Below are 17,614 nucleotides of genomic sequence, written 5' to 3' on the forward strand. Positions count from 1 at the left end.
AAAAACAACACTTTAACATTATTCTTAAATATTTATATGTTTTTCAAGGCCAGAGATGTATAAACGGGTCCATAGAGCACAGCAGCTGGGACTGCAAGGAAAGTAAAACCATCCTGAGACATCCAGGTCCAGCCATGGGCCCCACCCCTACCCCCATCCCCCCAGGTCAAGCCCTAGGGCACAATTTAGGATCCCCTAGTTTTAAAATCTAAGCCACCTCAGCCCACTTACCGGGCCAGATGCGGAGGCGGTCCGAAGACGCACTATTTCGCAGGCTCTGCGGCTGCGCGCAGGCGCGTGGGGGCGGGGCCACGAGGGAGGGAGTGTGCGCCCCGGGCTGACGCCGCGCAGTGCAGGCCGAAGTTCAGGCAGCTGCTGTTTCCTCGGTTTGGCAAGGAGACGCAGGGTACATGGCGCTTGGGGGCATCAGAGTCGTTGAACTCGCCGGCCTGGCCCCGGTTCCCTTCTGCGGTATGGTCCTGGCGGACTTCGGGGCGCAGGTGGTGCGTGTGGACCGACCCGGCACCCGCAGCGACTCCAGCAGGTTGGCCCGAGGCAAGCGCTCGCTGGTGGTGGACCTGAAGCGGCCGCGGGGAGTGGCGGTGCTGCGACGCCTGTGCGCCCGGGCGGACGTGATGCTGGAGCCTTTCCGCCCCGGTGAGCCTCCTGCCCCTACGCGGGGCCAGAGAGGGCACGGTCCCCGCAGAAGGGAGGTCGCCGCGCCCGACCGTTTGGGGCTGCACCCAGCATAACCTTTGCCCTGTTGCCACCTGAACCCTTTCCGTCCCTACTTTCTAGACTCTGCTGTTGCATTTGATGTTGCTGATCCATCGCCCCCTGAGACGATCTTCCACTCTTGGAGTCCGAGATAGTGCTGTTGTCCTCACTTTTCTTATCCCTCTCTCTGACTCCTTACTAAGTACCCCCCCCCCCCCCCCGGCCTTTTTAGTTACTCTTTTACATTTGCGTTTCTTCTTTATGTGAAGGTCATGAACCCTATGAGAAACAAACGAAAGCCATAGATTCTCTCCCTGGAAAACTGCATGTAGGTTCATAGTCAAACTGCTAAATTTTGGAGCTTGGTGTACCGGGGTAAAGCCAGGCTAACACCTGCTGCCTTAAATGCTGGTGTTCAGGTTCCAGCTTCTGCTCAATTTCCTTTACACTCTGCTTCTTGCAGCCCTTATCCATTTCTACTATTTTCATTTTTTATAGGCAGGTGATGGCCAAGTATATAACCGTGCCCCCTTCTTTTACAGCCACAGACTTCCGGACTAGGCAAGTTCTGCCCACTTCTATCTGACCGTCTCCTGGGCACTGCAGCTTCCACATATTCCAAAGCCCCACCTCTTCCCTACTAAAATGTCCTCTCCTCTTTCTGTATCATTTCAGTGAATAGAACCAATGTCCACCCAGTTGCCTGAATGAAAAACTTGTACCTTTGTCTAGGCTCCCAAATCTTCCTTTTCCACCACCAGCTTTCAATTATCATCAGTCCCATCATTCTTCCTCCTTTCTGTGACTTCCGGATTCTTTGCAAGCCTGCTGCAGCTTCCTTGATAACAGTTTTAACAGCCTTTTAAAAGCTGATGTTTGGGTCTAGCACCACTTTGACCTTTGCTCAGACACCTGCTCTTGCTCAAGTACAAATCCCAAGCTTTGGTATATAGCTGGAAGTCAGTAAATGGGGAATGAATTGGCTGTGTGGGGCACCAGGCGTATTTAAATGTGTGAACACGTCCACCCTCAGATCTGAGATTACAACAATAATAATTTAGTAATTAGGATTTTATTATAATTTAATAATACACAACTTGAAATTGAAGGAGGCTCCACATGGGTAAATAATTTGCCTTAGTATTAGGGGAGAGGTGGAGCTGTGAATACAGATATAGCTGCAGGGGGTGTTGGGGTGGATTGAGGCTGATGTTTTTCTAGTTAGAGAAACAGAGTTTATTTTTAATTGAAGTATGGTTGATTTACAATGTTGTGTTAATTACTGCTGTACAACAGAGCCACTGAGTTACATATATATTCTTTTTCATATTTTCCATTTATCACAGGTTTATCACAAGATATTGAATAGAGCTTCCTATGCTATACAGTAGAACCTTATTGTTTATCCATTCTGTATATACTTGTTTGCATCTGCTAATCCCAAGCTCCCAATTCATCCCTCTCTTATCCTTCCCCCTTGGTAACCACCAGTCTAGGAATAGAATCCTTTTGTAACTTATCATAGCTTTGTGGAAACAAAGTCAGTGAGTTTTATTATCTAATTTTATATCTTTAACCCCAGGACTCCTTAGGTTCCCTGGTTTTAGCAGAATAAATACTGACTGACCCTTGAACAAACCAGGGCTAACCTGTACTTTAGTTACAGTGGTCCTCCACAGTTCCTCAGCATTCATCAACCACAGACTGTGTAATACTGTAGTATTTACTTTTGAAAAACTTCAAAAGTAGACCCAAACAGTTCAAACTCACCTTGTTCAAGGGTCAGCTGTACTCGCTGATAACTTAAGAGCAATTAAATGCTGTTGTAGCTAACCCTTCTTCCACCAGATATTTGCACTGAGCCTTTTTGTAGAGGAACTGCTGGGCATGTTAGAGGCCTGTGGAAACAGATGAGGCATGAATCCTGCCGGGGAGCATCTGAGCTGTTTGGGAAGATGGAATATGTGCACGCATAAGTATAGCAGGCACCCATGCAGGCATAGGCATAGAAGAGGTCCTGAAAGAAAAAGCAGCTTCCAAAAGTGAGTTTTTAATCAACTAAAGACCCAGAGTAACTTCCAAAAGAACAGACCATTTCTAATAAATTACTTAGGAGCGAACTGGGGCAACTCTGAAGGGGCTGACTGAAGGGATGGAATGTCCACTCTGAAGATGCTTGGGTATGCCTGCAGGGATGTAGGGCAGTGCTGGGGGGAAATAGCATTCTTGGGGTGGGGGGATCTGCCCCACATTCCAAAAATGGGGGCTTCACTCTCTGGTTTCTTAATTATTGGCAATACGTTCATTATAAACTCACAGCAAATGTTACCAGTTTTCCTTGCAAAAAAGTGCTGTTTTATATTTGCCACAAAGGAGGGATTGTACCCATCTTCAGTTCATGCTGTCTTTAAAAAAACAACATAACTTTTCTCTTAAGGGGTGATGGAAAAACTCAAGCTCGGTCCAGAGATTCTCCAGAAGGAGAACCCGAGGCTTATCTATGCCAGATTGAGTGGATTCGGCCAGTCGGGAAGATTCTCCAAGGTAGCCGGACATGACATCAACTATTTGGCCTTGTCAGGTGTGTTGAAAAAAAAAATCCAATTTCTCTTCACTCTTTTTTTTTCCCCCAGTCAAGATCTACAGCTACACTTATTAGAAAGAATTTTTTAAAGGTGAAGTTTGGAATATTTATTGGAATTAATAAAGAGCGTGTACTTCTTTTTTTTATTTGAGCGTGTACTTCTTTAAAAAAGATTGGTTTGTCTTGAAACAGTCACTGTCAGCCTCCATCTGGTGACTCAGATCATAACGAATCTGCCTGCAATGCTGGAGACGTGGGTTTGATCCCTGAGTCAGGAATATCCCTTGGAAGAGGGCATGGCCACCCACTCCAGTATTCTTGCCTGGAGAATACATTGACAGAGGAGCCTGGCAGTCTATAGTCCCTGGGGTTGCAAAGAGTCGAGCAACTAACACTTTCACTTTCCCCTGCCTTAACACAGGGAGGGGTAATACACACACTAGTAACATTTACTGACTATGTTTGTGGAGTGAATTCTCCAGCAAGCCCCTGCTAGGAAGTAAAGAGACTTATTGCTAGTAGAAATTGTTGCTCTGTAGTATGCAAAGATATATTAATAGTTTGATTCTGGTACCCCCTTACTTTATTGTGAATTGTTGACTGAGTCATGATTTTAGAAATTCTATGAATACTAGAAAAATCCCATGGTTTTCGCCTGTATGAACATATCTTGAAAGTGTTAACCACTCAGTCATGTCCAACTCTTTGTGACCCCATGGACTGTATCCCACCAGGCTCCTCTGTCCATGGACTTCTCCAGGCAAGAATACTGGAGTGGGTTGCCATTCCCTTCTCCAGGGGCTCTTCCCGACTCATGGATAGAATCCGAGTCTCCTGCATAGCAGGCAGGTTCTTTACCCCCTGAGCCACCAGGGAAGCTCTTAGAATGACCTAATTCTAGATTTCTAAGAACCATATTGCTGAGTAAGAGAAGTCTCAAATATACTGTGTGTACACTTTTAAAGGTTGAGGAAAAGAGTGAGTGGAGAGTTGATTTTTCACATCTATTTAAAAATGCAATTCCTTTTCTTTTTCTTGTGTTTGTTTTCTTGCATCTCTTTCTAATAAGAATGGAAGTGCCTTATACCATTGTTAAGTCATAAACTAAGTGGATAGCAACCATCCCCCCCCCCCCCACACACAACTCAGTGAATAAAAACTTAGCAATAGAATTCTGAAAATATCTGTAGGAATAAAGTTTTAAAGAAAATAAAGACATAAAAAAAAAAAACAAGGAAATTTGTTGGAAGGAAAGCCATCTTATAAATATACTGAACAAGTTTAGATTTAGAAAGGCATTAGATATTAATTTTCACTTACAACTAGTAGCTAGAGAGATTGGTTTTCCTTCTAAGATGTTCATGTATTTATTTAAAGTACACATTAAATGGGCTTTTTAACCCATTTACCATTGGATGGCTCGTTGATAAAGAATCTGCCTGCTAGTGCAGGAGACATGGGGTTTGATCCCAGGTCCGGGAAGATCCCACATGCCACGGAGCAACTAAGCCTGTAAACTGTAGGCTTACAGTTGAGCCTGTTGTTCTAGAGCCCCGGAGCCGCAATGACTGAGCCCACGTGCCACAGCTACTGAAGCTTGTGTGTCCTGGAGCCTGTGCTCTGTGACAAGAGAAGCCATTGCAATGAGAAGCCCATGCACTGCAATTGAGAGTAGCCTCCACTCAGTGCAACCAGAGAAAAGCCCGAGCAGCAATGAAGATCCAGCACAGCCAAAAATAAAAAAATAAAAGTTTAAAATACACTTTAAATTTACCATTAATGGTCCTCCATATTTTTTTTTCATGGTATAGGTGTTTTATCAAGAAGTGGCAGAAGTGGTGAGAATCCATATGCCCCGTTGAATCTCCTGGCTGATTTTGGTGGTGGAGGCCTCATGTGCACACTGGGCATCATTATGGCGTTGTTTGAACGCACACGCTCTGGCAAAGGTCAAGTCATCGATGCAAACATGGTGAGTTTTTACTGGGGGAAACGCTAAGCCTTGCGTTTGTTCCTAAGGTTGAGATATGGCGGCCTCAAATCCTCTTTCAAACAAGACAGGAGATAAATTGAGATTTGAAATTTGAATCCAAGTTACCAAAGATAGCCTTCTCTTTAAAATAGCTTCATATGTTTGACATGTGTCAGAATGTCATATTTTGATCGTCTGTTTGTGGAGTCAATTTTCTAAACTGTGCATGACTCACCTGATTACCACATTGTGTTTCAGCGATTTTCACCATCTTGTGTCTTGTACTTTGAATATGATTTTTAAGAGATTTTCATTGAAAACTGGGCTCAGGAAGTCTCCTTTAGCAGGAAGAGGAGATTTTTGATGATGGTCAAGTGAAATGGACCAGTCTAGACCTTCTTGCTGCACTGTGTAGCAGAGATTCAAATGTCAGGATGCTTCAGTGTCTTCACTCACACACGGAGCACTTGCTTCTTGTTCTCCTAGGCACTTCTGTGTGATTTCTCCTAATCCCCAAAACAGCAATTTCACTTGGAATACATTGTTTGTTTGTTTGTTTCCAGTTCTACCTGTTTATTGTTACCAACCCATCTCCCTCCAGACCCCTCACACATGTGCACTCAGTTGTGTGACCCCCATGGACTGCAGTCCGTGAGGCTTTTTTGGGCATGGACTTTCCAGGCAAGAATACTGGAAGGGTTGCCATTCCCTTCTCCTGGGATACGTTGTTACTGAACCCAATTAGACCTATAGCAGGGCTTCCCTGATGGCTCAGCAGGTAAAGAATTCACCTGCAGTGCAGGAAACACAGGAGACGTGGGTTTGATCCCTGGGTCAGGAATGTCCCCTGGAGGAGGAAAAGGCAACTCACTCCAGTATTCTTGTCTGAAAAATCCCATGGACAGAGGAGCCTGGTGAGCTACAGTCCATGGGGTTGCACAGAGTCGGACATGAGTGAGCAACTAAGCACGGACCCATAACACTGTTAGGACATCTTTTTTCAACAGACTCATCAGCACATTGAGAAATTTGCCTGAAAAAAAAAGAAAAAAGAAATTTGCCTGAGTTCTCACAGCTAGTTGATGAGAGCCCAGTCTAGTTCCACTATACAGGTTACATTTGGACCTATCTTTGCTGGTAGGCTGGAGAGTGGATTTGATGAAGACAAGACTGAGAGATAAAGGCAAGTACTAAAATGGTCAATGGTAGAATAGGTATGGATTTAAGGATTCACATTTGGCAGTGAAGGGAAAGGAAGGAATCAAGGATGGCTCCCTGATCTCTGACTTAGAAGACCCAGTGGTTGGTGGCTCTGGTACCCTGTGGAGAACCACTGAAGGAGGAAGCTGACTGGGGCGGGGGGGGGGGGGGTACATATATCTTATTCTTTTAGGCCAGTAGTTTCCAAGTGACTTTAGCAGCAGAATCCATGACCTAGACCTGCCTATGATGACCTGGAGTCATCTCTTCATCAGACTGTTCCCTTAGAAACTGTAGAGTTAGGGCTTCCCAGGGGGCGCTAGTGGTAAAGAACCCACCTGCCAATACAGGAGATGCCTGAGACTTGAGTTCAATCTCTGGGTTGCAAAGATCCTCTGGGGGAGGGCATGGCACTACACTCCAGTATGCTTGCCTGGAGAATCCTCATGGACAAAGGAGCCTGGCGGGCTATAATCCATTGGGTCACAAAGAGTCTGGTTGTCAGACAGGACTGAAGCAACTTAGCATGCACGCACATGGCATGTGGGGTCTGTTTTACTGTGTTTCCTCCTGTCCTAAGGGAGCACTTCTAACCTGGGGGACTATGTGTTGGCATGCAGGCCATTGGCCTATGTGATGAGAATAATATAAAAAGTTGGGAAATTGAGGCTGCAGTTTCCCTGTTCATGGGCTGTCATCTGTGGCAGCATACACTGCCTGTGGATGAGGGGGGGAAGAGAGGTGTGTGCTCGGCAGCCTCTTGATGAGATAAGGATTATAATTGCTGTGTCTTGTCCTGTGTCCTTCTATGGCGCCAAGTAAAGGTGGAGTTAGATTAGAGCTGTTTGTATCCTGAGTGAGCCAAAATAGACCCATGACACTGTCAGGACATCTTTTTTCAATAGTCTCATCAGTACATCCAGTATGTAAAAGAGATTAAATGTACATATATATATGTGTGTGTGTGTGTTTGTGTGTGTGTGATGTATCTATATGTGTGTTTGTGTGTATATGTATAAATGTGGGGACTGTAAAATCTGTGTAACCCCATTTCAAAAAATAGCACCACCAAAGGCCACTTATACAAACTCCACTACTTGGTGACAGCAAATGTCAGATCCATGGATTCAGGTGTTCAGGAGCTTCCTAAAGCTAAAAGGGAAAACTGAGACGTATCTAAAAATGGGCTTCCCAACAGGCACAGTGGTGAAGAATCTGCCTGTGGACGCTGGAGACAAGGGTTTGATCCTTGGGTTGGGAAGATCCCCTGGAGGAGGAAATGGCAACCCACTGCAGTCTTCTTGCCTGTTAAATTTTGTGTTTGTTTCATAGCCAGAATCTGTGAGAAATCCCTTGCTCACGGTTGGAATGGGGCCTTTCCATTAGTAACCTCAGAGACAAGGATGCTTTGCTGGCCTGCTTCCTGGAGTTCCAGAAGGATAGGGAAGTGTTCTTTAGTTAGTTCAGTGCATCCAGTCTCATGATAATCATACCGGAGATGTGAATCTTTTTTATTTCAGGACTAGTGGGAAGCTGGCATTCTCAAACTAGTTTGTCTATACTCAGAAAACCCTTATCACCTGCCACCCACATTGTTATGTTTATTCTGTAACTTTCTAGTGATAATTAAAGTTAAATTATGTTAAATATTCAAATTTGTATTTCTTGCGCTTGGTATCAAAACTAGAGTCAACTAAATATAGCTGTCATGCAATTTACCTTTAAAATGTGATCTGCTTCATGTGTTTGTGTGTATGTGTTTATAAGTATTGAGGTCAGATGATAGATTTTTAAGAAAACCTTTTTCTTTATTTTCAGCTTTTTTATCCTGACCGTTTTTAACATATATGAAAGTAAAGAGAATGTATAATTAGCTTACAAATGGTGAAGTAAGCTTACTAGTGAAGCTAGCCTCAGTTAGCTTCAAAAACTGTCAACATTCTGCCAATATTATTTGAAAAGAAGAGCAGACGTAGTTCCTTGAAGTCTTTTCTGAACAATATTCCCTTATCTGAATAGTGCAGAAGCTCTATCATAAACCTGTCCTAACTCACTTTCTCAAAATATCAAAGAAGTTGTATAATTAGATATAATCTTTCTGTATCCTAAGATAAACATTTTTATACAAACATTTTTTTAAAACCCAAGTAGGAATCAGTCATAATTTTTATAGTTGAATTACCTGGATTCACATTGTATTCTGTTTCTTCAAAGGTGGAAGGAACAGCGTATCTAAGTTCTTTTCTGTGGAAAACTCAAGAAACAGGATTGTGGGAACAGCCTCGTGGACAGAACATGTTAGATGGTGGAGCACATTTCTACACAACCTACCGGACAGCGGACGGGGGGTTCATGGCTGTCGGAGCAATAGAGCCCCAGTTCTATGAGCTGCTGATCAAGGGTGAGTAACTCTTCAGGAACCTCTTTTCTGGGGATGTTTTCCAGCCTCTATTTTGGGGTCTTTTGAAGTTCATGACGTCTTTTATTATATGTATATATCCACCTTATAATTAGTTTAACGATGGTCATCATTATATTGTGAGGCACTTCCCCCATCTTTTAGATTGACAAGCACTTTTATAAAAAAGGTCTATAAAATAGCTCAGATTAAAAAGATCCTAATCCTGTTTGTGGGCGTTCGGTGTTTTTGTTACGTTTCACACTCGGTGCTGTGCTCAGTCTCTTCAGCTGTGTCCGACTCTGTGCGACCCTGTGGGCCACAGCCCGCCAGGCTCCTCTGTCCCTGGGATTCTCCAGGCAAGAATACTGGAGTGGGTTATCATGCCCTTCTCCAGGGGATCCTCCGAACCCAGGGATCGGACTCAGATCTCTTATGTCTCCTGCACTGGCAGGCAGGTTCTTTACCACTAGTGCCACCTGGGAAGCCCATACTCATAGTGTGGATATTTATCTTGCCCGTTGCATGGCCACAGTCTGTTCTTCCCTAGAAATGATCTGGTTCTACCAGTTTTTATTCCCTGATAGATAGATGTCCCTCCTGGTACTTAATAAGGGGGTCACCAGAGCACAGAGAGACTTTGGCGAGTGAGAGTTTGTTGGGATATGTCACCATCACTTGGTGCTTCTGCAGTTCACCCGTCTTGCAGATTCTTGTCTTATTGATATGTTGTCACAGGTTAGCAGGAAAATTTGGGATCCCTTTTGCCCTGACTGATAATTGGACTGAAGTTATTTTGTCCTTGTGAAATGTGAATTTAAAGTTTACTTCACAGATATTTTAGTTTCTAAGAAGTTTTAGAATGTATGCTGAAGCAGTGTGACAAGCACATGCTTGCAGCACATTTATCTTCCAGCTTCAAGTTTGGAGTTTTATGTTTGATAGCTTTTGAGATGCAAAGTGTTACTCAGAGTAGTCTGTATATAGCTGGAATGATGGTTTTTATAAGCATCAGAATGCATTCTGTGATCAACTATATTAACTTCACCAACTTAACTGTAAGTTAGAAGAACGATAGAACAGAGTGGTTTGGACAAACGCCCACATCTGTAATGATTTTTCTGAGTTACTGTTAATTTATTATTTTACCATACATTTTGAGATCTTTGAGACCATAGCTTCATTTAGCTCTCAGTGTCTGAGCATAAATACACAAGGTTTTTGTAAGGCTCAGACTCCTCTATGCTATGTTCCTAATGCTTTCCAGGGCAAAGAAATCTGGAAATACTGAGACTCTTATGACATGAGATTCTTGTAGTGAAGGCAATAGATAATTTTTTTAAGTTGCTTTAAAATTTCAAAATATTATTAAGAAAGCCAGGAAATAAGTGTTGGTGAGGATGCGGAGAGATTGGAACCCCATGCATTACTGGTAAGGACGTAAAATTATACAGCCATTGTGGAAAATGATATGGTGACTCCTCAAAAAATTAAACATAGAATTACCATATAATCCAGCAATTCCACTTCTGGTTATATATCCAGAAGAATTAAAAGTGGGAACTTGAACAGATATTTGAACAAGGACTGGGGGAAGCAGAGAATAAGTGTTAGCATTTAATGGGTAAAAGTGTTAGTCGCTCAGTTGTGTCCAACTCTTTGCAACCCCATGGACTGTAGCCTGCCAGGCTCCTCTGTCCATGGAATTTTTCAGGCGAGAATATTGGAGTGGGTTGCCATTCCCTTTGCCAGGGGATCTTCCCAACCTGGGAATTGAATCTGGGTCTCCTGCATTGCAGGCAGATTTTTTACCATCTGAGCCACCAGGGAAGCTGGTACAGTTTCAGCTTGGAAAGATGAAAAGTTCTGGAGATGAATGGTGGTAATGGTTCCAGAATAATATGAATATACTTAATAACATAGTACTGTATTCTTAATAGTGGCTAAAAAGGTCAATGTTATATTTTGTATATTTTACAACAATTTTAAAAAATGAAAAAATTCAAAGTAATGTATTTTTTATGAAAAAAGTGTAAACAATACAGAATTTATAAGGTAAGAGGTAAAAATTCTCCCTTGTCCTTCCACTTTAGGATAGTTTGGAATGTGGCCTTTGATGGGATGGGGAGGGAGGCGGGAGCGGGGATCAGGATGGGGAACACATGTAAATCCATGGCTGATTCATGTCAATGTATGGCAAAAACCAATATAATATTGTAAAGTAATTAGCCTCCAACTGAGAAAAATAAATGAAAAAAAAAAGAAAAAAAAAAGAATTTTCCCTGTACACATACAGACACAATTAAATTTTTTATAATCTATATAATATAAACATACACATTATAATTTGTATAATATAAATATATGTATTTATATTGTATAATTTTTATAATTTATATACAATTATATAAATTATATATTTATATAATTTATAAAATATATAATGTAAGTTTATAATTAATACTTTTTTATTAAAAAATATAGCAAAGACATCCTTTTTTGTCAATACCGAATATCTTCAGCCTTACCCTTTTAAATAGCAGCTGTATTGATACAGCTGGTGTGTCAGAGTCAGGGGTAGAAGTGTTCTGATTTCTAGTATTCCAGTGTACAAACCTGTGTACCTTAACAAAACCTGTGTAACCTTAAGTTTAGTGTTTGTTGGAGAACTATTGGCTCCAGTTTTAGTTGATGATTCTGATCACATTCTGATTTAAAAAAAAAAAGAAAACTTTATAAAAGCATGCATGTATGTTTCCAGCAGTTAGCCGTGGTCTACTTAAGTGCTTTGGCTAACTGCTTATTTTATATCCTTCTTAATCACAGAGTTTGGGACAATCAAGAAGGAGAAAGCAAAGTGAAAGACATCCTTAGAAATATTTCTTCATAGATTACTGTGGTAAATCTGAAACTGTGGCTTTATATCTTTCCTGGTTTTGAATGGGACAGGTGGCTACAGAGAACAATGTATTTGCACAGGTGTTTTTTCACAGCTGTTCAGAATTATGTGAGTTCTTATATCCTTATATCCCTCAAAACTCTAAGAAGAACCTATAGTATTCCTGTCTTCTTACCTTTGTAGGCCCTTCTGCATCTTCAGAGCAGCTTAAAATTATTGCTCATTGTTTTTCAACATGGTAGATAAGGAAAGGATGATAAAAAATGAGAATTGCTTGATTAACTTGGCTAAACGTATGCAAAATATTATGCATAATTTAAATTTAGAAACCCTCTTATACAAGAGGGAATAAAAATGACAGTTACACCAAACCCCAGCAAAGTTGCTCTTTGGGTATAATTTAATTAGCACTGGAGTTGGGGTGTATCTACAGGGGTGAGTTCCTGTAGTCAATAAAGGAAGCACAGATCAAGTCATGGACTGGAGAAGCCATCCTTCTTGTGATATTCCCTGGCAAATCTTTTCATCTTCTCTGTCCCTTGTGTTGAGGGGCCCTTCAGAACTCTTTGTACTTGAGAGAGAAAAAGTCTCTGTGTCCCCTGTTGATTGGCTGGCTGATAACTTGCTGTCATGTTTGCTGTCGGAAAATTTGCATGTGTCTTTGGGCTTCCCAGGTGACTCAGCGGTAAAGAATCTTCCTGCCAATGCAGGAGACTTGGGTTTGATTCCTGGGTCAGGAAGATCCCCTGGAGAAGAAAATGACAACCCACTCCAGTGTTCTTGCCTGGGAAATCCCAGGGACAGAGGAGCCTGGTGGGCTACAGGGGATCACAAAAGAGTCAGACACAGCTTAGCGACTGAGCACACACATGGCAGATAATAACTTCATGAGGAAGTTTCTTTTGGAAAAACTTCTCAGAGGGGAGAAGTTGATTTCTGGAAATTAGACAATTAAAAATGACTGCTTTTGAGGAAATGTAAATAATAAGATCTCTCAAAGACTTAGAAAGTCTGTCTTGAGTCCCGTTACGCTATTGTCTTCTCCAGCTTTGGCTCCAACTTCAAGTTGAGTTTGAATTTCTTCTCTTGACTCATTTGAGAATTCTTATAAAATATCCCATTTGGGGCAAGTATGATGAGTTCAAAACTCATTTGCACTGATTATATTTACTGCACCCAAAGCATGCTGATTTAAGAAATTCTGTTTTTCTCTCAGGACTTGGGCTAAAGTCTGATGAACTTCCCAATCAGATGAGTATAAAGGATTGGCCAGAAATGAAGAAGAAATTTGCAGATATCTTTGCAAAGAAGACAAAGGCAGAGTGGTGTCAGATCTTTGATGGCACAGATGCATGTGTGACTCCTGTGCTGACTTTTGAAGAGGTTGCCCATCATGGTCACAACAAAGATCGGGGCTCCTTTATTACTGACACAGAGCAGCGTGTGAGTCCCCGCCCTGCTCCTTTGCTGTCCAACACCCCAGCTCTCCCTTCGACTGAAAGGGATCCTTTTGTAGGAGAACACACCGAAGAGGTTCTTAAAGAACTTGGGTTCAGCCAGAAAGAGATCATTCAGCTTAAGTTAGATAATATTATTGAAATTCATAAACTTAGAGGTAATCTCTAAGTTCCAAGCCCCACAATGCAAATGAATTTGAATATTGCATTTATAGTATAATACAAAAAATTGTGTGCATGGAAACATGAAAAAACATTATCACAGTGGTCTAAGTATTCTAATCAGGAAACAAGACTGATTATAGAGTAATGACTGAATTCTGAAAATGGTTATCATGGTTTTTGATTTAGGAATATTTTTAGTTTGCCTGTACTAAATTGTGGCAGTTTTTCTGCCTTTCAATTTACTTGATATGTTACATTTGTCAATTTAAAATGCTCATATATTTATAAAATACTTGAAATGCATTAATATAATGCTTTTTATTAAATAAAGCTTTATTCCCCATAAAGTTTACTCCTGCTTTTAAGTTTGTGAAAAGCTTTCAATAAAGTTCTTTCAGTAGCACTAAAATAGCCTTTTGTTGCTCATTGAAATAATTTGGCTCTACTGTTAACCAGAATGAATGTCCTTAGATGGAAGAGTCTGATCCTTTTAATTTGGTAAGGAAACCATTCAGCTGGTGTCTCTGAATTGAAATTTTAGAAAATGTCCTTGAGGTTTCCTTCAGATAACTGCTACCTCTCCATCTAGACCAGCTCCTGTGTATAACTGCCTGTTATTAGCATCATCCACATGTATCTCTTTATCAATAAACTGTACCATCATCCATTTGAGAGTCTTACTAGACTTTCCCTCCTCTTACTAGTCTCCAGCTTCCACTCCCAGTATGTCTCCCTCTGTACCAATAGACCCCACAACTTACCTATCACTTCCTTTGGCCGCTGTTCAAATGTCCCTTACAGAGAGTCCTTTCTTGATCCCTGTCTAAAATAGCAACTGCCTTATCACTCTCCCCAAACCCTGTTTCATTTTTCTTCATACTGCCTATCACTGCTGACATTGTATGGATTAACCCCTGCCTCATTCCTTGTTAACTAGGGTGTGCTAAAATGGAAACTTTATGAAGGACTTTGTAGATTTCATTCATTGCTCAGTTCCCAGTTCCTGGCCCATACTGGAAATTTTGTGAATATTTATTAAAGTGATGAATCTCAAGTGAAGTGCTATCAGTTCCACTTTCAGAACTCCCATCTCCTTCCTTCTGCCCACCTTCCATTGCTGCTTTCATCCAGAACCTGTCACTTCTTCCTTGGACTACTGTTCAACTTCTCTACCCAGCTTTACACCCCTGGTATCATTGCCTTCATTGTTTTCCCCACCATCCTTAGCAAGATCTGGAATCTCTTTTCCACACAGCACAACATCCAAAAGAAGAGAGGGTCTCAGGAGCCCTCTGCAAACCTTGTCTCATGTTTCCTTTTGTTGTTCAGTCACTCGGTCATGTCCGACTGTTTGCCACCCCATGGACTGCAGCATGCCAGGCTTCCCTGTCCTTCACCATCTTCTGGAGTTTGCTCAAACTCATGTCCATTCAGTTGGTGATGCCATCCAACCATCTCATTCTCTGTCATCCCCTTCTCCTGCCTCAATCTTTCCCGGCATCAGGTTGTTTCAAATGAGCCAGTTCTTCCCATCAGGTGGCCAAAGTATTGGAGCTTCGGCTTCAGCATCAGTCCTTCCAATGAATATTCAGGACTGATTTCCTTTAGGATCAACTGATTGGATCTCCTTGCAGTCCAAGGGACTCTCAAGAGTCTTCTCCAACACCACAGCATCAATAAAAACATCAATTCTTCAGCACTCAGCCTTCTTTACAGCCCACCTCTCACATCCATACACAACCACTGGAAAAACCATAGCTTTGACTATATGGACCATTGTTGGCAAAGTAATGTCTCTGTTTTTTAATATGCTGTCTAGGTTTGTCATAGCTTTTCTTCCAAGGAGCAAGCATGTCTCCTTGGGTCAAGTTAAGTCACAAGCCAGCCCTATACTGGTCTTTGGTGGAGAAGGTAGGATTATCCTTAGATAAAACCAACCTGCTCCTGGAGCAGGATTGCTTTAGCAATTCTGGGTCTTCCGTGTTTCCATAAAAATTTTAGAGTTACGTTTTTCTAGTTCTGTGAAAAATGTCTTGGGTATTTTGATAGAGATCACATTAAATGTGTAGATTGCTTTGGGTAGTATGGCCATTTTAACAATATTAGTTCCTCCAGTCCAAGAGCATGGTCTTTTCCATTTCTTTAAATCATCTTCAATTTCCTTTATCAATATTTTATAGTTTACAGCATATAGGTCTTTCACCCCTTGGTTAAGTTTATTCCCAGGTATTTTTAAATGCAATTTTAAACAAGATAATTTTTTAACTTTCTGATAGTTCATTGTTAGTATAAAGAAATGCAACAGAGTTCTGTGTATTAATCATGTATCCTGCTACCTTGCTGAATTCATTTGTTAGTTCTAATAGTTTTTGTGTAAAGTCTTCAGGGTTCTCTGTACAGAGTATCATGTCATATCCAAATAATGACAATTTTACTCTTCCCTTCCAAATTTAATACCTTTGATTTCATTTTCTTGTTTGATTGTTATGGCTAGGACTTGAATGGAAGTGGTAAGAGTGGGCATCCTTGTTTCACTTATGAATTTAGTGGGAAGGCTTTTAGTTTTTCACTGTTGAATATTATGTTGGCTGTGGGTTTGTGGTAAGTGCTTTTATTATGTTGAGATATGTTCCCTCTATACTCATTTTGATGAGAGTTTTTGTCATGAATGGATGTTGAATTTTGTCAAATGCTTTATCTGTGTCTATTGAAATGATCATGTGGTTTTTGTCTTTTCTTTTTTGTTAACGTGGTGCTTCACGTTGATTTGTGCTTGTTTAACCATCCTTGTGACCCTGGAATAAATACCACTTGATCATAGTATATGATCCTTTTTATGTATTTTTGGGTTCGGTTTGCCAATATTTTGTTGAGGATTTTTGCTTTTCATTAAAGATATTGTGCTGTAATTTTCTTTATTGGTAATATTTTTTGTCTGATTTTGGTATCAGGGTGATGGTGCCCTGATACCATAGATACCATAGAATGACTTTGGGAATGCTTCCTCCTTTTTAATATTTGGAAGTAGTTTGAGAAGGCTAGGTGTAAGTTCTTATTTGTATGTTTGGTAGAATTTCCCACTGAAGCTGTCCGGTCTTGGACTTTTGTTTGCAAGAAGTTTTTTTTTTTTTTAAAGTATAGGTTCTATTTCACTTCTAGTGATCAGTCTGTTCACATTACCTGTTTCTTGATTCAGTTTTAGTAGACTGTATTTCTGTTGTGTTTGTGGAGGGAATTAAGCACCACATCCTCCTAACCCATCATCTTGATCTTCCTCCTTATATCATTTTTAATCACTAATGGGTCATAAGTGCCTGTTGTACACTGTGTAGCTTCTCATGCCTTGGAATCAGATTGGATGTCGGTATCCTCATTTTCTGTTCCACATTGATATTCATAATGCTTCTTAAATCTGTAGAAAATCCAGCCTTACAATAATCTAAAGTCAGTGAAAGGATTGTAATGCACTCTTTTTTTCCCCCCACTTATTTTTATTAGTTGGAGGCTAATTACTTTACAATATTGTAGTGGTTTTTGCCATACATTGACATGAATCAGCCATGGATTTACATGTGTTCCCCATCCTGATCCCCGCTCCCGCCTCCCTCCCCATCCCATCCCAGTACACCAGCCCCAAGTACTTGTCTCATGCATCCAACCTGGACTGGCGATCTGTTTCACACTTGATAATATACATGTTTCAATGCTGTTCTCTCAGATCATCCCACCCTCGCCTTCTCCCATAGAGTCCAAAAATCTGTTCTATATATCTGTGTCTCTTTTTCTGTCTTGCATATAGGGTTATCGTTACCATCTTTCTAAATTCCATATATATGCGTTAGTATACTGTATTGGTTTTTCTTTCTGGCTTACTTTGTATGATGGGCTTCAGTTTCATCTATCTCATTAGAACGGATTCAAATGAATTCTTTTTAATGGCTGAGTAATATTCCATTGTGTATATGTACCACAGCTTTCTTATCCATTCATCTGCTGATGGGCATCTAGGTTGCTTCCATGTCCTGGCTATTATAAACAGTGCCGCGATGAAAATTGGGGTATAGGTGTCTCTTTCAGATCTGGTTTCCTCTGTGTGTATGCCCAACAGTGGGATTGCTGGGTCATATGGCAGTTCTATTTCCAGTTTTTAAAGGAATCTCCACACTGTTCTCCATAGTGGCTGTACTAGTTTGCATTCCCACCAACAGTATAAGAGGGTTCC

At 41.1% G+C, this 17,614-nt stretch overlaps 1 protein-coding gene across 1 annotated transcript; it reads left to right on the forward strand.

Annotated features, from left to right (window-relative positions):
• Positions 1–313: 313 nt before the first annotated feature.
• Positions 314–13,802, forward strand: AMACR (alpha-methylacyl-CoA racemase). Its single transcript, XM_061129262.1, has 5 exons — positions 314–657; positions 3,155–3,298; positions 5,113–5,273; positions 8,688–8,874; positions 12,987–13,802. The coding sequence occupies exons 1-5, from the start codon at positions 411–413 to the stop codon at positions 13,394–13,396; spliced, it is 1,149 nt and encodes a 382-aa protein (XP_060985245.1). The 5' UTR covers positions 314–410; the 3' UTR covers positions 13,397–13,802.
• The last annotated feature ends 3,812 nt before the right edge of the window (positions 13,803–17,614 follow it).

The sequence above is a fragment of the Dama dama genome, chromosome 25 (assembly GCF_033118175.1).
Source record: "Dama dama isolate Ldn47 chromosome 25, ASM3311817v1, whole genome shotgun sequence".
Taxonomy (NCBI): Eukaryota; Metazoa; Chordata; class Mammalia; order Artiodactyla; family Cervidae; genus Dama; species Dama dama.

What these genes read in the sequence shown, in the direction of transcription:
- AMACR (XM_061129262.1), top strand. Translation starts at nt 411, where the DNA reads ATGGCGCTTGGGGGCATCAGAGTCGTTGAACTCGCCGGCCTGGCCCCG. An exon ending in CAACTATTTGGCCTTGTCAG is followed by an intron (nt 3,299 to 5,112) that starts GTGTGTTGAAAA and finishes TTCATGGTATAG; the next exon opens with GTGTTTTATCAAGAAGTGGC. An exon ending in CTATGAGCTGCTGATCAAGG is followed by an intron (nt 8,875 to 12,986) that starts GTGAGTAACTCT and finishes TTTTTCTCTCAG; the next exon opens with GACTTGGGCTAAAGTCTGAT.